Raw genomic sequence first — 26,434 nt, forward strand, 5'->3', positions numbered from 1 at the left:
GATTATAGAACCCAAACAAACCAGATACCTGCTTTCAGCAGCCGAGGCCTAAGAGCTGGAGCCAAGCCTCAGAGCTAAAGCTGGCCCAGAATTAAAAAAGAAAAAGAAAAAAAGGAGCGGTTGGGAGATTCAGTCACCCACCAGCCTGAAAACAGCCCTCAGCCCCTCACCCAGGCTGGCCAGGCACCCCAGTGGGGACCCCCACCCTGAAGGGTGTGTGACAAGCTGCAAACAACCATCATCCCCTCATCCAGGCTGGCCAGGCACCCCAATGGGGACCCCCACCCCGATCGAGGACACCCTTCAGGGCAAACCAGCCGGCCCCCACCCATGCACCAGGCCTCTATCCTATATAGTAAAAGGGTAATATGCCTCCCAGCACCAGGATCAGTGGAGCCTCAAGGCTTCCTGGCACCAGGATTAGCGTGACAGGGGGCAGTACCCAAACCCTCTAATCGCCCTGCAGCTCTGTGTGTGACAGGGGGTGGGGCCACAGCCTCCCTATCTGCCCTGCTCTGTTCATGACAGGGGAAGGCACCCCAACCCCCTGATCAGCCCTGCTCTGTGCCTGATAGGGGGGAGCTCCCCAACCCCCTGATAGGCCCTGCTCTGTGTGTGACAGGGTGTAGCGCCCCAATGCCCCCCCCTCCCCCACGGGCCCTGCTCTGTGTGTGACGGGGTAGAGCCATAACCTCCCCATTGGCCCTGCCCTGAGTGTGACAGGGTGCGGTGCCCCAATCCCCTGATCCGCCCTGCTCTGTGTGTGACAGGGGGCGGTGCCCCAACTCCCCTATCGACCCTACTCTGTGAGTGACAGGGGGGAGCTCCTCAACCCCCTGATCGGCCCTGCTCTGTGCATGACAGGGGGGAGCTCCCCAACCCCCTGATGGGCCCTGCTCTGTGAGTGACATGGGGGAGCTCCCCAACCTCCTGATCGACCCTGCTCTGTGTGTGACAGGGGGCAGCGCCCCAACCTCCCCATCGACCCTACCTTGAGTGTGACAGGGAGCGGTGCCCCAACCCCCCAATTGGCCCTACCCTGAGCATGACTGAGGGTGGCATCGCAACCTCCTGATCCGCCCTGCTCTGTGCATGACAGGGTGCGGCGCCCCACCTCCCCAATCAGCCCTGCTCTGAGCCCAACCAGGGGCTGCACCTAGGGATTGGGCCTGCCCTCTGCCACCCTGGATTGGGCCTAAGCCAGCAGGTCATTATCTCCCGAGGAGTCCCCGACTGCGAGAGGGCACAGGCTGGTCTGAGGGACCCCCCTCCCCCCTGAGTGCACAAATTTTTTTGCACTGGGCCTCTAGTATTAAATGTGAAATATCTGAAATAATGAAGTTGTTTAATAACTGAGTTTTTAAGCAGGGCCAAACATTATCAAAGACCTTTAAAACTGTAGGTAAAATTCCCTAAATTATAAATAGAACTAAATGCCCAATGCACGAGGTTTGTACATGGGTAGAGTCCTAAGCCTGGCCAGCGATCAGGGCCAATCGGGACCTTGTGGCTGCCAGCTGGGGCCTTCCATCATTCCAAGCCACCCCCTGGTGGTCAGCACACGTCATAGAGAGTCAATGAACTCCCAGTCTCCCGGTTGAACTCCCGAGGGGACAATTTGCATATTAGGCTTATATATATATATATATATATATATATATATATATATATAGACTAGAGGCCCGGTGCACAAAAATTTGTGCACTGGGGTGGGGAGGGGGGTGTTCCCTCAGCCCGGCCTGTGCCCTTTCACAGTCTGGGACCCCCTCAGTGGATGACTATCTGCTGACTGAGGCCTGCTCCCAGGGGATTGGGCCTAAGCTGGCAATCAGACATCCCTCTGGCAGCCCAGCAGCCATTGGGGGATGTCCACTTGCCAGCGGGGAGCAGGCCTAAGCTGCAGTCGGGCATCCTTAGCGCTGCTGAGGAGGCAGGAGCGGCTCCCACCACCACTACTGTACTGGCAGCCTTCATCCTGACTTGTGGCTGAGCAGAGCTCCTCCATGTGGGAGCGCCCTGACCACCAAAGGGCAACTCCTGCATTGAGCGTCTACCCCCTGGTGGTCAGTGTGTGTCATAGTGACCAGTCATTCCCAGTCTTGCTGCTGTTAGGGTCAGCTTGCATATTACCCTTTTATTATATAGGATAGAGGCCTGGTGCACGGGTGGGGGCCAGCTGGTTTGCCCTGAATGGTGTCCCGGATCAGGGTGGGGATCCTGCTTGGGTGCCTGTCTAGCCTGGGTGAGGGGCTGATGGCTGTTTTCAGGCTGCCCACACCCCCTCAGGGTGGGGGTCCCCACTGGGGTGCCTGGCCAGCCTGGATGAGGGGTAGATAGCTGTTTTCAGGTGGCCCGCACCCCCTTCAGGGTGGGGGTTCCGACTGGGGTGCCTGGCCAGCCTGGGTGAGGGGCTGATGGCTGTTTTCAGGCTGCCCACACCCCCTCAGGGTGGGGGTCCCCACTGGGGTGCCTGGCCAGCCTGGATGAGGGGCAGATAGCTGTTTTCAGGTGGCCCTCACCCCCTTCAGGGTGGGGGTTCCGACTGGGGTGACTGGCCAGCCTGGATGAGGGGCTGAGGGCTGTTTTCAGGTGGGCCAAGCCTGCAACTGAAGCTCCCAGTCTCTCCTTTTTTTTTTTTTTTTTTTTTTTTTTATTCTGGTTTTTATTTACCTTGTATAGCTGTCACTGGAGCTGAGAGCCGACTCCAGCTCTGAGGCCCGGCTCCAGCTCTGAGGCCGGCTGGCTGAAAGCAGGTACCTGGAGTTTGTTTAGCTTCTATAATTGCAACATTGTTGCATCCGGAGCTCAGAGCTGGGCCGAGGCAGGCAGGGAACCTTGGCTTCCTCCATTGCCGGGGCAACCAAGCCTCATGTTCACTTCAGCTGCATGGCTGCCGGCCGCCATCTTGGTTGGCAGTTAATTTGCATATCACCCTGATTAGCCAATGCGAAGCGTAGCAGAGGTATGGTTAATTACCATGTTTGTCTATTATTAGATAGGATTATAAGACTTAAAAGTCTAATTTAAATGTTTAAGGGCGAACTAAGATTAAAAGCAAACTTTTTTTTTTTTTTTTTTTTTTTTTTTTTTTTTTTTATTGCTTAAAGTATTACAAAGGGTATTACATATGTGTCCATTTTATCCCCCCGCCCTAGACAGTCCCCTAGCCTCCCCTATCCCCCAATGTCTTATGTCCACTGGTTATGCTTCTATGCATGCATACAAGTCCTTTAGTTGATCCCTTACCCCCCTACCTCCTGCCCCGCAACCCTCCCCGGCCTTCCTGCTGCAGTTTGACAATCTGTTTGAGGCAGCTCTGCCTCTGTATCTATTATTGTTCAAAAGTTTATAATGGTCTCTATTATCCATGAATGAGTGAGATCATGTGGTATTTTTCCTTCATTGACTGGCTTATTTCACTTAGCATAATGCTCTCCAGTTCCATCCATGACGTTGCAAATGGTAAGAGTTCCTTCCTTTTTAGAGCAGCATAGTATTCCATCGTGTAGATGTACCACAGTTTTCTAATCCATTCATCTACTGATGGGCACTTAGGCTGTTTCCAGATCTTAGCTATGGTGAATTGTGCTGCTATGAACATAGGGGTTAAAAGCAAACTTTTAAAGAATCTTTTCTACAAGGAAAGAAGGAAAGAAGGAAGGAAGGAAAGAAGGAAGGAAGGAGAAATTGAAAGAAAAGGAAAATACACTTTTTTAAAAACTCCTTGAGAACAACCATAAGCTCTTATTCTTCTTCTTCTAAGTCAATGCCACCTACAGGGATGACCTGGGATCAGAAGTTGATGTTTCAGTGGCCCCAGGACTGAACAAGAAGCCATTTGCCTGTGGAGTCCTAGAGCCCTTTCTCAGCTGAGAGAGTGGCATGAAGGCTGAATTGAGTGTCTAGTCCTGTGGAGGCATGCACTTGCCATCTCCATTCCAGGTCCTTGCACTGCACTGAAAATCTGGGTGAAGGAAGAACCTCAGATTCCTTTTAGCTTTGAAATCCTGTGGTTTTAGGATGATCTTCTTTCACTTCAAACTCTGGGCCTCTGGGTTCAAGACTAAATATCATTCATTTCATATTTTCAAAAGGAGTATCAGATAAGAATGTGGATTTTGGTAGCCAGGTTATCCTGGGGCCACGGAGTCCTAGAGCTGACACTAGCTGAGTGATGAGAGAAAGTTACTTACTCTCCATGATGTTTAATCTGCAACATGACAATAGTTACAGTATTTAGATCACTGGATCATTGCGAAGACTAAACCTACAAAAGAAGGTGAAGTACTTGACACAGAGGTGAGCATATAGGAAGTGATCACAGCAAGCTTGGGATAGATGTAGGACTACTTACTATCTTTATTCTCATTTGTCCCTGAGAGATATTTAATTAAGAAACATAGGGGCAAAATAGCTAGTAAACTGCAGATCCAAAACTTAGATGAACGATAAGTCCTATGCTCTTTACACATCATGAGGTTATCTCCTAAGAGGCCCACGCTTCCTGAATCTAGAGGAAGTCAGATTATCATTTACACATCATAGAATTCTTGATTCTCTGACTTGCTCATGGAGAATGTGCTTTATAGATACAAGTTCGGAAGTTCTGCCTGGAGTGATACACAGTTAACGCCGAGCCTCCAAGCAAAGGCTTGCTCCATTTCAGGAGCCCCTCAGCCACACGATTCAGTTTGGGTGCGCCTACTTGTTGTAGGTGGAATTAGTGCAGCTTTGTACCCAAAGGCCCTATAGAATTTTTATGCAACATGCAGGAAGGACGGGTAGGGAAGGAATGACATGAAGAGATTTTTTTTTACATTCTTTTCTGTGTGTACAGAAAAGAGCTTCCCTACAACAGTTTGCAATAAACCACCCTCCCCAGGGAACCAGGGAGCTGAGTCAAGAAGATTGCTCCTTCTGAGGTCCTGGTAGGGCTTTTGTTTTCTTTGCAGAGTTGGAAGGAAGCAGAAAATCAAGCACAGTGTTCCAAATCCTGTTTGAAACTAGAAGGGGCCTAATAAATAAATACGTAAAATACAATTGTTGTATACAAAGCCCTCCAAATTCACTGACTGAATAAAGTAACCCTCACAGGGCAGAATTCTGTATTTTGTGCCCAAAAAAGGAGCAGAAAAGATTCATCCAAAGCCATTAAATCAACATTCAAGCTTGCAGCTGACCCCAGCCAGCCTTGTGAGCAGAGCTACTTCCGACAAGGCAAAGACTAAGCCCAGTAGCCAGAGGGCTGGGAAGCAGACAGACCTTTCACCAGGGAAGGTCGCTCTCTGCACATGTCTGCTCTGTGCTTCCTGGGCGTTTTCACTAGCTCACCCAGAACACATTCCCGCCCGCCTCCTCGAAGACTCCAAAGGTGATGTACCTGGATAGGAAGTTCTCCAGTGACTGCTTCTTGTCTTCCTTGCAAACAATGCCCTCCTTCTTCTGTTTTTCCATGTCTTTGATTCGGGACTGGAAAGTATCGATCAGATCAAACACAGACTTCATTGCTATAGGCACCTCATAATACTGCTGTTTAAGAAAGAACAGAAAGTATATAATGTATAAGCGTGTTTCTTCCCTCTGCTCAGAGAATAGGGAGCCCAGGAGAACTCAATGGAACTCTGAAAAAATCAGAGCCTGGAGGGGTCAGTGCCTTAGAAACTCTCTCCTGTAATAGTACCTCTGCTGATGTTATGAACTTCAGAATCCATGAGACAACCGCCGCTTACCTTTTATGAGGATTGCTTCTCAACTGCACTCCTTTTATTGGAAAGGGTCCATGCCTCCTTCACCACACATATCCTAAGTTCACTTCCCTACTTCTGGGACTAAACTGGTTCCTGTTCACTACACAACTGGCGAGGAAGTGAGAAATGCTATATCTAACACAGGAATGGAATAACATGTTAGAATAGTCTACCTGAGCAATAAGGGTACCAGAAGTGGAACTGTTATTTGGCCATTAGGAATCTGCATAAACTCTTTATGATTCCCAGAGATTATTTTATTGAGTGACCATCATTTAAAATTAGGTCGTTTTCTTATGTATTCTCAGAAAAGAATTGGGATAGAATTCAAGGATAATAAAATTAAATTTGCTGGATTATTCTTGTCTGGACTTACAACAGCAACCTAAGATGGATTTGGAGGTTGGCTGAGCATAAGCCGCATACATTAAGGACATGGCCTGGAGTTACATAGGCTCCCAGTGGGAAATTAAGTCAACCAGAGGATGTGAAAGCTGGCAGAAACCTTAGGGATTATCTAAGATTAGAGGTCAGCTGCACAAGTACAAGAAGAATTAATGAAGGGACCTCTTTCTAGATCCAGAAAAATACTGCAGGTTGAATCAGCTATAGGGATAGCCCAGGCAGACTTTTTCCTGATGATTTTCACATAAGCATGATATACTCTCAGTACACTTGAATGGCTAGAACAGTGGACTCTGGAGCAAGTCTTTATGGATATGAAGTCCAATGCTAACTGGGTGACTTGTGCAAGATACTTAACCAACCTAGACCTCTGTTTATTCCTCTGTGAAATAAAAGTAATTCTTGTTATTTATCTTAGATATGTAAGATAAAGGTTATCAATAGTTAAGGTGAGAGCCTGGCATAAGGAAAGCACTCAACAAAGTTAGCTATTTTTGTTATTTTTTAAAAATGATTCTTCATAGTTCAGAACCTTTGTCTTCAAGCATATGAACAAAGTAGGTATAAAATCTGACTGTCTTGTCCATATTCAATCAGGAGTTAAACTTGTAGGTCCTTCCTAAGTAGACTATGTCAAATCTGGTTGTCTTGAAGGCAGAGGCCAAATACTCTTTATCTTTATCCCCAGGGCCTGGTACACGATGGCTATTCAACAAGTGTCTAATGAATGCAAGACATTGATGGTACAGAAGAATTTAGTCTGAGTGAAATATGTGGGGCACAGGGGGTCATCCAACCCAGTCTTTCTCAGAGACCACATTTCTGGACACAAATTCTATAGACCAACATGGAATATTTGGACCATTTCAAAATTTTCCCATTTATAAAATAACTAGAGGCCCAGTGCACAAATTCATGCATCAGTGGGGTCCCTCAGCCTGGCCTGTGGGATCGGGCCAAAACCGGCTCTTTGACATCCCCCGAGGAGTCCTGCCTTGTGACAGGGTGCAGGCCAGGCCAAGGGACCCCACCAGTGCATTATTGGGGCTGGGGAGGGATTGTGGGAGGGAGGGCTCCAGGGTGTGTCCTGCCCATCTCGCTTAGTCCTGATCGGCCCAACTCCAGCAGCAAGCTCACCTACTGATTGGAGCATCTTCCTCCTGGTGGTCAGTGCACATCATAGCAAGTGGTTGAGCAGCCTTAGCATATCATTAGCATATTATGCTTTGATTGGTTGAATGGCCCACTGGTCGACCGGACACTTAGCATATTAGGTTTTTATTATATAGGATTTGTGTTCACTCATATCTATTAGACTCAGTGACAAAAATTTCAGAGTTGCTGTTGTAAGAAATGGCTCCACATTATCCAAATCAGGAACCCATACCTTGACTCTGAGGTCCACGTCTGTTAGCACCATGAAGAAGTCATCATAGGTCATTCCATACTCTCTCCTCAGCTCACTGATGAGATGCTGGTCTACCAAGTCCTCATCATCCACCACTTGCATGGGTTTCTCATTATCTTAAAGCAAAGGAAATGTAAATAAACATGGTGTGACAAGATAGAAATCAATAGGAACAAATGGGTAGAAGCTCTGGGCCTCCATCCAGAGTTAATTAGAACATCTTTCATTAGTTGCACATATTTGACTAACATTTGGTTTAAATAAAAGTTTACAAAGTGAATAAATAAACACAGAAATGAATGAATAAATAAACTCATTTTGAAAATCACTCTTCTAAAGATGACCAAGCTCCATCTCTGCCCACCTTGGTTAAAGTAAATCATTAGGAGCAAAATGAGAGACTGCTGAGCCATCCCTGCAAGAAGGCTGCCACCTCACCCAGAATGAGTCATTACCCTAACTCACCAGGGAAGTAAACCAGGTACTTTTAAGTTTTATTTAATTTTAAAATTTATTTTAGTTTTAGCTATTTATTTAAGTCTAAAATCTGGGTCTGTTTCTCCCTTTTATTATAGAATCACTTTGGGAATCAGTGAACCATGTCATTGTTATAGAGAAAAAGGAAAAGTCTATGTTCAAACTTAGTATCAAGTTCATTTTGGCTCCAGAAAAAAGTCAAGCTATTCATAATCCAAATTTTGCAAGTGAATATAATTTTAAGAAGAGTGTTACTGAACTTATGGGAGTTTCAACCATTATCTATTTTTTTCAAATATTAAGTCTTAAAAATAAATTATTATAATTCAGAATGGTTCCTGAAGGTGCCACTGGGTTAATAGGAAGTATGAACATGGCAACTCCTATGTCTGCAAAGCCTTTTGTAAATGATAGGACAGCTTTATTTATTTCTTCTCTCCCATACAAGTCACAGTGTTTCCTTCAACTCTACTAGAATTTTTATCTGCAAAATAATCCCCTGTGTTTTTTTTAAAATGTAAAAAATTAAACTTAACAAATATGTGATTAATAGATACATTGGTGAAGAGAATCTATCAGTTATTATTAACATTGCCACCCAATGAATTGTAGTGCAGTAGAAACAACCATAATTTTGCAGATACTGAAATTATATAGCTTGAGTACAATTGACCATCACTCTTTTATTTATTTTTTTAAAGGGACAATTATAATTTAACTATTACTTTTGTTTATTTGATTAGTTTCATTGAAAGTATATAAACAAGAAACTTGATTTCTCCCAAGTAGATCAAAATGAGAGAGGAAATAAATAATCTCTTTTCCTTCCCAAATCATAACAGTTCTTCATGGAGGTGATTCAAAGGCATGGAACCTACATGAGGGCCAAGCACTATCTACAAAATGAAAAATAATAGACCTCATACATATAAACTATTTTAGATGCACATTTTGCTCTCATGCATAAAACATAAATCAATTTAAAAGAATTGCTAGATTTGTGTTATTGTTTTTTATTTATTATTGGTATTCCTTGTTGAGTAACAAAACCTAGTTGCAGAATAAAATGTATAGTATGACTTTATTCTTCATTGAAAGGTAACAAGACAAAAGATAATACATCCACATGTGAATATGCACAGGAAAAGGTCCAGCAGGACATACAGCTGTTAACAATGGCTGTGAAGAGAAGCTGAATTTGTCATCCCAAAATATGCCTTTTTTTGGGATATTGACTATTTTAAGCTGGTTATTCTTAAGAAATGAGACACAGGAAGAAGTTTTTACCTTCTCCCTGAAGAATTTAGACAGAGGGCCTGTTCCAGGAAGGGAGATATCATCATAGATAAATATAGTTTAATATAAACTAGGTGTGATGGAAATGAAGGAACCTAGTTAGGCCTGTTTGATCAGTCTTTTCTGGGTCCCCTTGTTAAAGTGGCCCAACAAAAGTTTGTTTGTCAAAAGTTTGCTTTACCATCTTCATGTAAATTGCCTTCCTGCACTTTGAAGTCTCAAACCACACCTGCTCAATTTGTCCCTTGGAACCCTTCATATGGAAACCTTGTATGTACATAAGTAATAAGTTTGGTCATTTTATCTGTTAATAAGTCTCTAGTTACTTTGTTTATCAGGACTTAAGAACTTAGAAGGATAGAAGAAAAATTATTTTCCTGCTCCTACAGTTGTCTCTGGAGAGTGGGGAGAGGAAGGGTAGAAACTTTCATTCTTTACTCTATGCATGTCTATATTATTTACATTTTAACATGGAACATATTTTACTTTGTGATTAGAAATAATTAATAACTAGGAAAATATCATTTAAAAACTGATTTTCAAAATGCCCTTAACAATTTCTTTTCTGATTCTAAGATTTTACAAACCAGATTTTATCTCAAACTTAGGAATTACTACTTTTAATTCCCAACACACATTCATTTTTGTTTTTGTTCATTAAACAAAATATTTGTCTCTAGTGTCCTGAACTGATTCTGTTTTGGGTGCTGGATTCAGAAATAAGTATTCTTGGACAGAGTTCAAGTTCCTAATCAGAATAAAAAGTAGACTATTAGCATTCACCTAACAGATAAAATCACCAAAACCATTGAGTGGCTGAGACAGAAGGAAGTTGGAGATTATAGCAGATTTTAAAAATGGTCCCAATTCTCCACCCCTCCCTGTACCAACTACACTCTGCCCAGTGACTGCAGCTCCCTGTTATGGTGAATGGGTTGAACTCTCCTGCCTTTTGATTTTGAACTCATCTGACTTGCTTTGTTAGCACAAGTAATACAAATAGAAGCTAGAACTGAGTTTGCACATTTGGAATTGCTCTTGCCTCGACCATTGCCATGATTACATATCCACATCAGACTTCTACAGAATAAGTCAAGTCAAGCTACTCTGGTCTCATCCCAGCCAGGGCTATCCCAGATCAGCTGGCATGACACCTAGCCTTTATGCAAGCCCAGCCAAGATCAGCAGAACCACCTAACCAACTTGTAGCTGACTGAAAATACATGAGCAAGCCTAGCCAAGCCAAGCCCAGGTCAGCTAAACCCTACAAACTTGTAACTAAATGAATATTTAATGGTGTATGCCAGAGAGGTGTGTGGGTCTTTATTATGTAGCCTTATTGTGGCACTAGATAACTGATATGGACATTTTCAACCCAGACACATTATTGAGGTTGAAACTAAGGAACAGTATGTAGTGCATGCTGTAGTGTGCAGTCCAGATCCTACTTTCAGACTAAGTCTGCTGTGAATGTTAATAGCTGAGTCCTAAAAAGTGCTCGTCTTAAAAAATAGCTGCCTTGCTCTAAGTTACACCCATACTAGGGGACAGCCCATATTCAATGGTTGATGCAGTGTGTGTGTGGCGAGGGGAGGGGCGAGAGGAGGGGCGGGGGGGGGGGGGGGGGCGGGAGGAGACTGTAGATAAAAAAGCTGTTCTCTTTACCTTAAAGTGAACAACTCTGAGGGGCCAACCTCATTACAATTCAAATTCTCCCTTTGTCATCTAGTAGCCCCCATCCCTCATTGGTATTGTTCCTGGGTATATTCCTCATTAACTTCCTGCATGCAAATTTCAGTCTCACAATCTGTTTCCCAGGGAACCAACCTGTCACAGATCCCAGGGAGGGAGCAACTTGCTCAAATTCACAAAACTAGTTAATAACAGAGTGAGAGTTAGGACTCAAATAAAATGACCTCATTCCTTTCCAGTGCTCTTTCTACTTTACCAAAATATGTCACACTCAGGATGGAAAGGGCCCAGGACCTTTAAGGCAAACTTAGTTCTACTAGGATGTGGCAAGAAACTAATTTCATGGCCTGGTTTCTCCTTTCAACTAAAATATTTTCTGAAGTGTTTTGACTGAACATGAGAAATAAACCATTCTGCTCTTCCAGACTACAGAACTATCTACATCCCAAATGAATGTTAAGGTTGAGCAGGGGAACATGCCAACAAAAAGCAATAAAAGCACTGATTGACACTGGATCCAACTAGGGTGGTGGCAACTCTGTGGCAAGACAGAGTCCACTGCTGGCTGAATTCTGAGTAAGGTACATGTGAGGCCAGCTCCTGTCTCCAGCTGCCTGCTCTCTGCTATGGTCTGAATTCCGTCTAAATCAGGGCTGGGTGAGCAAGAGGTTCTCTGGGAAAGCAACATCAATTTGGAAGCTTCTTGTTTTGCCAAAGCTCTGTAGTCCTTGTCAAGGGTTGCATCGCTTAGAAGCAAACATTTGGTAGGGAAGCATCCCATGAACTGTCCATCTGCTTCTGATCCAGTTGAAATGATTCACAGATTCAAGCCCATTTGATGGAACTTGGTCATTCCACACAGCCTGCCCCAGACTTAAGAGCACTGAGGAAGGACAGGGGGAGGGTGAACTCTGCTGTGTCCTGGTAAGGACTGGCCCTGCATGTGGGACATTTGTCTGGTTTTCCATCTTTTAACAATTCCAACTCCAAAAAGTCAGGGTCAAATTCAGGTAATAGCAAAGTTCTTTATGGATTTGCTCTTCTATGTCTAACCATAGGTAGCAACGACATGCAGAAAAAATCAGCTTCAATTACAACTTGTTAAACACCAATTGTCCCAGCCATTATGTTTGAGGTTTTCAACTGTGACTGTTTCTTCTCTGAAATATCCATGGTTTCTCCTCCTCCCACCCTCCCACCCCTAAGTGCAGGCCATGCCATCTATGTCTCTGGACTACTTTAGTTTCTGCCATTGCTTTGGAAGTTCCCTATCTCTTCTAGCACTTTTTCAAAGTATGACCTACTGTCTACCTTCATCACAATCACCTTGAGTTCATATTAAAATTACAATCCTTGGATCCAGACCACTGGGGTCAGAATCACTAGTAGGGAGACCCAGGAAACTGCATTTTGACAAGTTTCCTGGGTGATTGTTACACACACTAGCAGCAGAGATAAAATTCATATCCTTGGCATAGCATACAGGCCATTTAAATCCTGGACTCAGCCTGTCTTAATTAGCTATCTCTTAACTCTTCTTCCATACATTATGCTCTAGCTCCCTATTTTCAGTGTCCAGAAACATGCCTTCCCTTTCTGGCATGCTAACCCTGCCCTTGTTCACATGGGAACTCCTGGTGAGCTGGGTAACTTGTCTTTACTTCACCTGCGCACTCATCACATTTTTGCATTCCTCTGTAATGATGCCTATCACCTTTCACTGTAACCAATTATTTACACACGCATCATCCTACTAGAAAGGAGCACCTCAACAAGAGGAATTGAGTCTTGGTCATAGCTCATCTTCTAAGTTTTGTAGCCTGGCACACACAGGCACTGGACGCAGATTTGGTAATCGTAAAAACGCCCCCTACAAAAGATATCACGTGAAAAAAGAGGGTAGTGAGGGATAGAGTAAAGAAATGAGCAATTCTGGTCTCTGTACAAAACCCACCACCAAACCCTTACACTTTCCTTTATCTTTTGAGCTCCAAACACAGCCAATCCAGTGCAATATAAGAATATATATATATATACATATATATATATATATATATATATTCATTTTTTTTTAAATTTGGGTTTTCATGTATGAGGTCTTAAAATTGTATTAATCATATATATATGATTTTATATATATATACTTAAATTATACTTATATATATATATACATACATATATATATATATATATATATATATATATATATATAATTAAATTTAAATTTTCTATATATTATCATGTTTTGACACCTTAAAAAGCCTGAAGAGCAACTGTCCCTCTCTGGGCTAACAAATTCTTAGAGATAGCAAAGGGCCAACCAGGGAGCCGGTCTTTGAAATGGAAACTAACCAATCCAGAGCCCTAACCCCTTTCTCTGGCCCATGGAACCCAGGAGACAATATTTATCTGCCTTAATCATTCCAGGACCAGGTGCTAGGCAACTAGGGACCAACCCTACAGTCCAAAGCCCACTAAAATCATTCACACTAACCAAAGTAAAACTATTTCACCCTTTCCTGCCTTGCTTTTTCCCATGGAAATTCCCCAAAAGACCGTGGCCTGGACTCTCTCCTCACTCTTGCTTCTGCTTCCCCACCAAAACCTAGTGTTTCTCCTGTGGCCCTGAGAGGCATGCTGCAGCTTCCTGTCTGGAACCTGTGAGTAGTAAAATCTATTTTTCTTTGACATTCCAGTCTCTTAAATGTCATTCAGTACGCTGCACTATTCACCATCAGACCTTAATAATGTCCTGGGGCAACATATAACATAAATGAAACACACTTACACTGCATTTAAAATATGACTATTTTATTCAAGAAGTCAGTGGGAGCCAAAGGCCTCTCTGTTGTACTTTAGATAAGTCTGGAGAGCAACACTCCAGCAGATGCTAAACTGCTTTTATCTCAAGAGCATTGCCAGGATCGCCGAGCAGTCAGTGGTAGGTTATTTCAGTTCGGATAACCTTGGCCTCCAGCTATGGGATTTACTTCCTTTTAACTGGAAACAGATCCATTCAAATGACTTTGTAGTTGATCTGCTTGCTCCTATTTTACTCCGTGAGTGGTCGTTTGCCTGCTTACCATCAGTCATTGTAGGAGGAGTGACTGGGTTACACTGATGGATGGGACTAGCCTGGCCATTCCTGATCACAAAGCTGGTGCTCTTACTTGGTCCCTGGATAGAGTAACCTGTCCTATATATGAAGAATGGGTCCTGCCAGGTACATTTCTATCCTGCACACTAACTCTACCAAACCTTAAAAGTTATTTATAATTTATTTGAAAAATATATTCCAACATCTTTAGTGATTTCACGTAGTTTACCAAATAAAGTTGGAATTCTTTGCCCTGATATTTGAAATCCTCTAAATGTGGCACCAACCTACATTTCCAGCCCTCTCTTCCCTTCTACACCCAATCTTCTGCTCTAGACCAAATCTAGCTGCAAAATCAGAATCACTTGAGCAACATTTTAAAAAAGAAATTCCTCCTGGACCCCATTTCCCAACTGAGTCAGTATCTTGGAGTGAAGAGGGGGCCTGAGTATCTGAGTTTTTATTCTAATTTATGAAGAGTACCGATCTAATAGAAAAATGGGTGAAGGACACTAAAAACAAAATATAAATGCTGCTTAATTATATGAAAAGGTGTTCAGTCATATTCAAAAACAGAGAAATGCCACCCAACACTATACTACAACACCATTTTCCATATACCACATTGGCTAAAATCATTCACAAGTTTGATTATATACTCCATGGACAGTTTTGGAGAAACAGACAGTTATACATTGCTGATGGGACTGCAAAAAGATATACTTGTATAGAGAGAAATCTGTTCTTATCTACCAAAATGAAATACATTTTCCATTTGGTCCAACAATTCTACTTCTACAAATCTACTGTAAAGATATACACATATACATAGAATGACAAATGTATGAGGCTATTAACTGTGAAATTGTTTATAAAAAATACTGAAAAAATCAAAGTGTTTATCAACAAGGGGACTAAAATAAACTATGGTAGAATAAATCTCACAATGGCTTAATAAAGAAAGTGAAAGATCTCTGTAAATTCAAAAGGAAAGATCTCCAGGAAATATATTTAATTGAAAAAAAGCAGAACTGCATATATAATATACTATATTTTGTATCAAAAGAAGGGGAATATAGGTATTTATATTTATTTGTATTTGCACAAAGACATTCTAAATGAACAAATAAGAAATCAAAAAATACCTATGGGGGCAGGGGTACAGAGTAAAGGGGCCAGAAATTGGTGTAAGACTTATCTGTGTATATCTTTCTATGATCTCTGAGTTTGGAATAAAAAAAAATGTACCATTAAAACAATTTAATAAAAACCAAAAGAACCTTGATAGAGTCATCAGGTACCAAAAAAATTTACTTAGTTTCAAGGCACCTCTCTTAAATCCACCCACTTTTTAAAATTCTGATATTTATAACACCTTCTCTGAGGGTGACACCACATTCGTCAAACACCTCAAGCGTTTGACTTATGGGCACTCTACCCTGCTTGATTATCACGGGTTGATCTGACACTGACACACTGGATGCTAGAAGCAGCTGAGGGCAGTGGGATGGGATGACCAAACAAGTTAGGAGACGGCCTCTCTGGCCTCTAGGGCACAGAGAGATTGATAATCAAAGACTGAATAAACAGAGAAGGACAGGGCAGCCAGTGTCTGGAACTCTGCTCACTCACCCAGCCTTGCCTCCCAGCACAGGGTGACAGAGTCTAAAGAAGGCAGCTGCCAGACAGTGTCACCAGGGATGACAGGAGGAGTTGGGGCAAAGGGCCAATTTTTTTCAGGTACTCCTGAGGGAAAGCAGCATTTCTGCATTTTTATGGATCCTGATGGTTGTGAGACTTGTCCTTCAAGAACAGTCCTCTTCAACAGGATCAAAATCAGAGAGTATTTTATGCTGAAATGTATTCTTTTATACTCACTTATAAAAGTTGGGGATTTTTTTTTTTTTATAGAAATTCTCCTATGAATTCCATATTCCATCCTAGATGGACATTTTATTTTATTTTTTAAATATATTTTTATTGATTTCAGAGAGGAAGGGAGAGAGAGAGGGAGACAGAGAGAGAAACATCAATGATGAGAGAGAATCATTGATGGCTGCTTCCTGCACACCCCTTACTGGAATTGAGCCCACAACCCAGGCATGTGCCCTTGACCAGAATCAAACCCAAGACCCTTCAGTCCCCAGGCCAATTCACTGAGCCAAACTAGCTAGGGCCTACATTGACATTTTAAATGCCACTAGCAATTAAGAATGCTTTTATGTGTTAGGTCATTCTAAACCAGCCGTGGGCAAACTACGGCCCGCAGGCCCGATCCGGCCCGTTCAGCTGTTCTATCCGGCCCGCGGAGCTAAAAGAGTGGAGGGTTCTCTTGCTCTCCCCTCCGCTCCTCACCAGCAGCAGTGTTAACATGTATTAGTTCACACAAACACTCCATCCATGCTTTTGTTCCGGCCCTCCGGTCCAGTTTAAGAACCCATTGTAGCCCTCGAGTCAAAAAGTTTGCCCACCCCTGTTCTAAACCCTCCCATATAACACTCTGGGCTGGCAAAAACAGATGGGCTTATGCTGCACTGGAATTTGCTCAAGCCTGGATAACCTTTGTTAAGCTGATGCCTGAAATCTTCAGGTAAGTTTCCTGGTATTTGTAGGTCTATCATCTATAGTTCACATACATTTAAGAAGATGGGGCAGGTGGGAGGACAGCTCACACTGGAATTGTATGTGGGCCTCTGTTTTTTAGGTCCAGTAAAGGCCTGGAACAGTCCAGAGTGCTTGATTTATTTTTAAGGAAAGTAAGGCCATCTGATAGATTTCCAGCTGAAAATTGGTCAAGGCTGGAGTTTGGTTCACTGAGACCATGAAGCACGCCAATTCCTACTTTCCCATGGCTGACTCCCAGTCTTGGCTGAAAGTACTATGGCCTTTCCTATAAGGGTAACCTGGGACATGACACAAAGACAGAAAGGCCTTCCAGGAATTAAGTGAGGAACAAGATAAAAGCACCCCAAACCACGTCCAAGCTGCCATTCAGTGACAGGCAAACACCCAGATCACAATACCCGACTTCTAATAGGGCAAAAAAGAAAACCTCAGTCCCTCTACAGTTCATATTCAATCCAGATGTCTAGAAAATAGCAGGATTAATGCTAACATTTTGCCAAGGCAGCACCAGATGCTCATAACAGAACCATATAGAGGATGAGGTAGGAGACATAATGATTTTCCCAAACATCCCTCAAATGAGGCATGAGAATTCTTTGTGTGAGAGTTCGTGGTTAACACATTTGACATTGGGAACACCTGGGGAAGAATTTTCATCACCAGCCAGAACCCGATCCTGCACTGGATTGCATACCTACTTCCTCTCTAGACATCTGGATCGTAATTGAGCTCGCTGGCTCATGCTACTATTTGAAAATCCAGGAAACAAATGGTTGAATCCTGTTAACCACTGAACATGTGCCTTTGAGGTATTATCACCAGGAGTAGTAATACAGCCTAACCTTGCAGAGCAGTTGTGAGGATTCACTGTCAACATTCTGTAATTAGCAGAAAACGATTATAAGCATTTTTCAATTATAGGTGCTCTACTCCCCATGACAGCTCACTGATCTCCAGATGCCTGCCAGAACCAATGGTGGTGATGATGACCACAGTAATAGTGCTCATCATGTGACCACTATTTACATACATTATCTTAGTAAAATCTTACCATGCCTGGAAATACAGATAACTATGTTCTAAAGTGAGAATTAGGAAGTAGCTTGGCCCAAGATGTTCACACAACAAAGAGGTAATGACTGTGTTTTTGAAATGGTTTGTTTGACTCCACAACTTCTTTTGTGTCTTCTGTTTGTATGCCTGTTGTTTCGGTTAAGGTAAGGACATTGAGTTGTTGTTGTTCCCCCTGCCAAACACACACACACAGCACATCCACAGATAAATCACTGATCCACAATGGTTTAGGGTGGGACACTGGGAAGGATGCTTTTAATTTTCCTTTGAATCTATGTCAAGAGGGGAAGGTGAGCTAATGAAAGAGAATGTATAACTGAAACTTCCTACCTGAATACATTCTAGAGATCTACTGTACAACATGTGCCTAAGGTTAGAAATACTGTACTATGAACTTAAAAATCAGGTCCTGTTTTTACCACAATAAAATATGACTTAGAAAGCTAGACCATATTAAAAACCAAATTGACATTATCATGACATAATTACGACTATGTGTTCAATTATACTAAGTATACAATTATACTAAGTAAGTATACTAAGAAGTATACAATTATACTAAGATCACATGACAGAAAAATCTGTGAGCTAATGCGTTATATGTATTGAAGTTAAATGTTAACTAATGGGGAAAGTCTGTTTTACATCCTTTCAGATGTTTTCAGATGTAATGTATTTTATGAAAAACATACAGAATATACAAATGGTAGAATAGGAAGGATTTTCTTTATAGTTAAATGAAAATAAAAAAGTAGAGAATGCATGTAAGAAAAGGGTTTTTAAAAATAAACCCCCTGCCCTAGCTGGTTTGGCTCAGTGAATAGATTGTCGGTCCTTGGACTGAAGGTTCCAGGGTTGGATTCTGGTCAAGGGCATATACCTTTGTTGCTCGATCACTGGCCCGCTAGGTAACTAATTGATGTGTCTTTCTCACATCGATGTTTCTCTCTATGTCTCTCCCCCTTCCTTCCACTCTCTCTAAAAAACTCAATGGAAAAATATTCTCAGGTGAGGATTAACTAACTAACTAACTAACTAACTAACTAACTAACTAACTAACTCAATAAAGCCCTAGAGATGTAATAATTAGAGAATAAATGGGTGGGGCAGATTTGGGGCTTCTGACTGAGGCTTAACTACTTACATTAAGTCTTTCAATGTTCAGGGGAACTGCAATGAGTTAGATCTCAGCTGCCCAATGACACTTCAAGAGTCCCACATGCATCATTAATATGAAAAATTGCGAAAACTCTACATTCAGCCAAATTCTTCTGCTTTCCAAAGGACTTGGGCAGAGTTCAGTCCATATTTCAGTGACTTTTCATTTATCTTAACAGCTTCTTTGAGCCCTGGTTAATTCCCTCCCCAGCCTTGCCAGACTTAAGTAGTTCAAAGGTCTGGCAGGTCCCTATCTGTGAGTGAGTTGCCTGCAGCATGAAGGCTGCAGGAAGATCAGATGACCCGTTATTCACAGGCAAGAAGACTCAGAATCCAGAAGAAAATTTCTGAATACCTTTCTGGTTCTCCCCCTGCTGTATACTTCTCTCTTTTTTCTCCACCTCACTGGCTTTCAAACCATAGAGCACTTGAGTATTTTTCATTTTAAAGAGCCAAGAACTTAAACCAGAACCATCGAAAATGGTTATGCAAATAAACGTGAGGCACAACTAAACTTTGTTGCCTCAAGGAAAGAGCCCTCTGAACATCTGAAGTTTCCTGTGATTCCCCACCGACCTCTCCCATACAATTTGTCCCACCTTAGCTAAGAGAAAAACAATAATATAATTAAAATGGTTAAGAGAACCTAGCTGGAAGTGGTCGATTTTCATGGTGCTGTTGTTGACAGGGCCAAAGATGGTGATCACAGAGATTTTCCTGGTGGCCATCTTGCAGAAACTTTCCAGATATTCATCTCGCTGTTGCACATACATGTTGTTCTCAACCTTAGGAGCGGTGATCAGCTGGAGGTGGGCGAAGGCAAGCAAATATTAATTCATACTGATAGTTTTACACTGAGGCAAAATCCAAAGGGATGACTTGGAATACAGGGCTGGTAGTGACTGACACCAAAACTAAATTTAACTAAGTTAAGCTAAGCTAAGCTAAACTAATCTAGAGTACATGGTTTTGTTGGACAGTTAGCATAATTAGGGCCAAAAGACTGTTTGTAAAGGACTTTTATTTTTAAATGGCTCCAGGAAGCTTAGATTTTTCTCCTCATTTCTACTATTTACATTCCTTATTAGTGTCCATGTGTCTTGGTTTTCTCACTTGTGAACTCCGCACAGCAGAACTTATTGTGCAAGGCTGTTGTGGGCACTGCATAAATACTTGGCATGTAAAAACTGCTTGGCAAATCTCCCTTATCCTAATTGGCTGCTCTGGCATTTGTGAATTGAGTGGTTACTACTATTATTTCATGTCTCACAGGGTTGAGAGAGTTTCATAGCCAGGCCTTAGGCACTCTGGAACAATCCACGGCTGATGTCTGCTATGAACACTGTCCATTCATCCTTTGCTAACTCATCACTCGGCTCAGAAGTCAGCCTCTATACATGTTCTCCCATTTGACGACATTCAAATTATATCAGCCATTTCTCTACTTACCCATCTAACCTTATAAAATAATTCTGAAGTCTGTCATGTGGCATTTCTCAGGGGAGAAGTTACCATACTGCAACCTCTTTCAAATTCTTTCTCAAAACGGTTAATATCTGGTCCCAACTTGATCCTGCTGTTTATTTTTCTCTGTGAGATGTTTATTGCTTCCTGTATGCCTTCCCTTCTAAGAATTGTCTATGCTTGACAAAATACTATCCCTCATGGAAATCAAGATGTGTTCAATAACTTTAGAGCAGAACATTAACAAAGGTTTTCTGGGGTAAACTTATATCATTTTCTCAGATTGTTATTTATTTTAAGTAGACATGATTTCATTTATTTTTTATTTTGTGTTTATAAGCATGTTCGTTCAATTGGATGTGATGGGTAACATATGCTTGTTTAAAAAATGTAATTTCCCAAAAGGAAAAATAATCAAATTTATTCATTGATTCATACTTAGCCTTAAAACAGACTTAAGGTGGCTATAAAAAGAGACAGTAATGGCATTTTGGGTTTGTTTGTTTGTTAGTTTTTAATTAGCTATATGACATCTGAAAATATTTGCTTTGGTGTTTATGGTAGCCCAAATCTTGGGAGTTTTATTTTCAGTTGGGATGTTTTATGTTTTTCTTGCTGGTTATTCTTTGTTCACAAATACACTATTTTGAGATAAATAAAATGAATGTTTAAGTGAGAGCACAAAATAGTCAAAACAAAGGTAAGATTTACTGGTCATGATTTTGGACTCCCTACTCTAAATGAAGGATAAGCCCATGTTTAGAATAAGTTTAGAGGAGTCTCTAGGGCACAGTTGCCCAGAAGCTAAATGACTGATAATTACCTGCCTCTATAATTTCAAATCCATACACAGACTCCACTTTACTCATCTCACACTTTGTCATGAAGCTTTAAAGTCCACGGGTAGACCATATGACAGAATTTCAAGAGTCCTCAAAACGCCCTCTGCTCTTCTCCCCCTTGTACCTAAGTAAGAATTTCACACAACATATACAGAACCTCATCCTCCATCTGGAAGTTTCTCCCAAGGATCTGTGAACACTGTAGTCTTAGGCCAATGGATACCCAGTGAAAATCACACTATAATAAACCAGGAGTTCTAATAATGTTTATTTTCAAGTTGGGTCCTTTGCCCAAGGGTGCTTTAACCCACCTTGAGGTGACATTCATCTTTCATGACTCATTTCCCAGTTTCTGGCACTCAGTGATCTTGCCCTAGGCTCTCTCTTGCTAACCTTTCTTCCTACTCTCCTTTATGTGCCCTCTTCACCCATAGCCAGACCGTTCTAAATTACGACATGAAAGAAATCTTGGCAGAGTGACACAGAGAAATGGTGATTATAAGTCAAAGTTGGAGGGTCTGCATTTTAATCCTTATTCAACCTGTGGCTTCCATGTAGCCTTCATAAGGTCATTTAACCTTTTGAACATTACTTAGTATTCTCATCTTTACAGTGTAACAACTTCCCTGCCAACCTCACAAAATAGTGAGAAGACTGAGCAAAAATAAATAAAAATATGTGTGTAAGGCTGTATGTGTATGCCCAAGTACCATACATGTATGTCGCCTCTGAATAGTTCACCCACATTCTTTCCTCTGCCTTGGCCTATATTGCCCCTCCCACCCAGAAAACCCTCTGGTCCCCTCCAACTTATCTGATGCTGAGACATTCTTCAAATGCAGCATTCTCCCTAAAGTCTTTTCTATCTCTCGATGATCACTTCTTCCTTTTAATTACTGTTCTTAGAGTCTGCCCTGTCCACTTGGAATTTATGAATTACCTTGGTTTACTATAATATTTTATGCTTATGGCATTGAAGCCCCAGCCCCTACCACTGCTGTGCCCATGGTTGGTAGGAAAGCAAACTCTGGCCCATGTCCCCCAGGTTACATGGATCATTCCAGCCAGGAGAGGGGAGCCCCTCAGAAACACAGTGGCCCCCTGCCTATGAGTGTCTAGCTGCAGCCCACAAACCAGTTGGCTTAATCTGTTCCTCAAGTTCACATCAGGGAAAGTAGAAGAGGCTGATCATCTGAATATTTTTTAAGGTTTCTTTTTCTGTGTTTTGGCATCTCCATCCAATTAATTTTCTAGTTTGGCAGCATTTCAAGCAGTACTTAAAATGGTAACCATTTCCAACCCCTTCTTCCTAAAGAGAGCATCCTAGGACTTCTCAGTAAACATTATTGTCTGGTACTTGGCCTCTTTCCAGTTTGTTGGCAATAAATCAGGGCATGTCTCATAAATTTAGAACTGTGTTATGGCTCTTTTTCATGTTTCTGTTCCAACAGTGTGTTGGCACAAGGAGCCTCAGAGTATAATGAAGCCAGTTTACATCAATAAAGGGGGCAAACAGGAATGGGAAATGCTAGGGGGAAAGCATTTTAAGTCTCAGATTATTCTACATATTGTGTTAGGCTAAAAACACTAGACTTTTATAAAATTCTGGAAAATAACACTTAAGGTAGTCATCTGCCTTAGTAAACCAGAGCTTTATATCCTTTTCTAAAATAAAATCAATTAAGTATATTGCTATTCCAATATCCAGATTTCTGAAGTAAGGTTGAAAGTATTAACCCACTTGAATTACCAAAGCTTCAAAGAATGCTTAAACTTGGACTTGAATCTCTGCAATTCAGCACCATGAGGCCTCTTGTTAATTGACAAGCAGGTAGATTCTTGGCACAAAATGATGGTTTGTCAACTATTCTCTACATCAGGGGTCCTCAAACTACGGCCTGCGGGCCACATGCAAATACAAATATTGTATTTGTTCCCATTTTGTTTTTTACTTCAAAATAAGATATGTGCAGTGTGCATAGGAATTTGTTCATAGTTTTTTTTTTAAACAATAGTCCGGCCCTCCAACGGTCTGAGAGACAGTGAACTGGCCCCCTGTTTAAAAAGTTTGAGGACCCCTGCTCTACATAGTCCAATGTTTAAGTGATATTCAGCTTATCTATATTCTCACCATTGTCACCCCCACACTGACACCAGCCAGTCTGAGGGATTAGGTTAACTGGGATTCAATCTATTGTTCTTGACTGACTGCTGGGAAGCTAGCGAGTTGAAGTGCAGAGAATCAGCTGGGTATTCCAGGCAGAAACTCTACATTGGTGCTTCGCACAAATGTTGACAACTGGTATGTCTTACCATTTATCTGAGTAATTTAAAGTGTTAAATGAATTTTTAAATATCTGTGTTGACTAATTAACAGGGAAGTTTCCCCTTCACTTTATGGCATATGCCCATATTCACTCCACAGGAATGGGGGAGTGGCTTGAGCATGAGTTTTAAAATCAGACATACCTGAGTTCTAATTCTGGCTTTGCAGTATATTAACTGTTCACCTTGGGAGTCTCAACCTCTCTAAGCTTCTGTTTCATTGTCTATAAAATGGAGTTAAGTCTTTCTTCAAGGGGTTGTCGTGAAAATTAAACCACACAGTCTCAAATAGCTCCTGGCAGGATGTGCCCTTTTTCTTTGACAGACTGAGAGGCAGGGGGGTTGAAGAAATGACCTCATGCCCAAGAAGAGGACACCTGGGTCCCCCTGTAGCTTCTTTGAAGGCTTCTAGGATGCTGTTCACCCAGCCACGACCTACACCATTGCTGCCAGTGTTTCCCTAACTAATCGCTTAAGTAGAGGTTATGTGATGTTTTCACATCTAAAGAATGATATTAATAAATGCAAAGCATTGGAGGTTTGTGATAAATTGTAACAGGGTACCAGGTTACTGAAACGTTGGGAAGATAAGTTCAAAGACCAGCACAGTTTCTTAGAATTCAAACCTCATTTAAGTTTGAGCTTACTTGTGAGACTGAGGCCAGTTAGAGGTATATGTTGTTAGCTGTACTTGAACAAAATGCAAAGCCTTAATGAATATTAATTGAATCCCCAGCTTCCTGAATAACATCAGCCATGTTAGATGGGGAAAATGGGTGGAAAAACAATCAATGGCACCAACTAGGTCTTTCACCCAGAAACACAAGTCTCCTCTCTGTCTAGTCAAACAGTCTTTTCTCTCCATCTTTCGATATTGCATCATGTTTATTTCATCTTGTCTTTTCTAATCCATTCTTATTTTAGATGTCATTAGCTATTTAGAAAACACAGTTCTGGTACAGTCATCAGCTGAGCACACGGGGATTGCAAGACTAAAATGCCTCTTGTTGGGGCTTTCTGTGTAATAATAAACCCAGTCCTCTCACCAGCCACCAACAGCAACGTTGCCATGAGCAATCCCAGCTGGTTTCTGTTTTGCCTCAGATGACATCAGCAGAAGCTGTCATCTGAGTTTCATTTGCTAGAAATTTATGATCAGGGATACCGTTAAAAGCAGAAAAGACCCAGCTGGGCTTTCAAATCTCTGACTAAGGGAGTGGAGAGAAAGGGAGGGAAATAAAAGACATGACTAATACTAGGGATATGTATAAAAACCCCTTTATTTTGACTCATAAACTAGTGGTAATGGAAGTATTTACCCATAGGTGCACAATTGCAATCCTGACAGTTTACCCATGATTATTTTCGCCTGGTTAAAACCTGACCATGAGGAACACTTTGCCTGCCCTGTTGGCTAAATGGCAGGATTGGGTGATGTGCTTTAGCAGGCTGGACAAAGTCCCAGGTACTTAGGATGAGGGCAACAGAGCACACCACTAATGCTTTCTCCCAACCCAAAGAGAGTAGTTTTTCCCCATGGGTTCTCTAGCAAACATTCAAGTACCAGATAGGGTTCTACTCTGAAATCAGTGATTCTCTTGGTTCTACTGGAACATTCCCATTTAAATTTATATACTCTGGGAATAACCAAGTAGCTGTTAAACTATTCTGGCAACCTATCCTCTGCTACCCTTAGTTTATATAGTTACTTTAAGTCTCTGGTTAAAACGAGTAACAACATACATACAAAAAAATAACACACACACACACACACACACACACACACACATACACACACAAAACCTGTAGAATCAATAAAAACTTGCGTTTTGTTCTAACACATAAATACACTATTGATGGGACAGCTAAGAGGATTTAGGGGCATGCCCCGCCCATGATAAATACCACAAGGGACTCGGCTCTAAATTACACTTCAAATGCACATTTAAACTTTTGAAACCACTAAAGATAGATGGGTGCAGGAGTCTCTCTGGCTCAGATCATTAATCACAATTTAGGCCAGATTGGAAAAAAAAACCTTAAAAGCCCTCTGAGCAATGCCCTGAGAGAAGGATGCCTAGCTTGTTTGGTGTGGAAAATGCAGGGTGTGGAGTCACTTTGTGCCTTCAGTAGGATAGATGATGTTCTCTGTGCCATGAGTTGGTGCCCTGACACCCAGGTATCTGAGGGAATCATTCTTGATGCATAACACCCAACATTAATTCCTGATCTTTTTCTCTAAAGTAAGTGTATAGTGCTCTTTTCCTCTCTGACAGCCTGGAGTAGAATGACAGCATTAAGAAGCTAGGGGTAAAATCCTGGAAGGGCACTAGAAGAGTGGGTAAGGAAACTTGGAGAGGAGAAGAAATCATGTTCCCTTTGCTGATGAGAAATGCCCTTACCTTTAGGATGGGGCTAATTCCTGTCTGACGCCCTTTTTCTGGGGTTTGACAAAATGCTTTTGTTATTCTTTGGATGGTGGCAAGTAATGGTCAACTAGATAGCTACTGCGATATAACTGTGACTCCCTCAATCCTAATGACACTCAGAAAAAGAGACAAAGTAAAAGCAAGGACTTCTTGTCTCCTTTCTTACACACACGTTCATGCTCATTTGATAGAGTCTCAGCAACTGACATCTGGACTCCACGTTCAGATGTGTCTTTAGGGTATTGGAAATTAGAACAATTAATCCAGCTCCTCACACTCCATCCTTTTGGCCTCATACTGGTTGGGCAGTGATGGAAGAGACAGCCTTTAAGGGATGAACATTTCAGACAGCTGATTTAAAAGCATCCATGAGGGTCACACCAAAAAGGGCCCCT

The 26,434-nt window shown here is 41.9% G+C and overlaps 1 protein-coding gene across 2 annotated transcripts in view; it reads right to left on the reverse strand.

Annotated features, from left to right (window-relative positions):
• CCDC80 (coiled-coil domain containing 80) overlaps positions 1-26,434 on the reverse strand; it is a 39,807-nt gene that overhangs the window by 9,736 nt on the left and 3,637 nt on the right. The window contains exons 3-5 of one of the 2 annotated variants that reach the window (XM_036352138.1): positions 19,626-19,782; positions 7,540-7,676; positions 5,381-5,526 (exon numbers count right to left, since the gene is read on the reverse strand). In XM_036352138.1, coding sequence (XP_036208031.1) covers positions 5,381-5,526; positions 7,540-7,676; positions 19,626-19,782 — 440 coding nt within the window. Of the gene's footprint in view, positions 1-5,380; positions 5,530-7,539; positions 7,677-19,625; positions 19,783-26,434 lie in introns of both variants that reach the window. The other variant, XM_036352137.1, reaches the window with a different exon arrangement.

Source organism: Myotis myotis, unplaced genomic scaffold, assembly GCF_014108235.1.
Source record: "Myotis myotis isolate mMyoMyo1 unplaced genomic scaffold, mMyoMyo1.p scaffold_m19_p_2, whole genome shotgun sequence".
NCBI lineage: Eukaryota > Metazoa > Chordata > Mammalia > Chiroptera > Vespertilionidae > Myotis > Myotis myotis.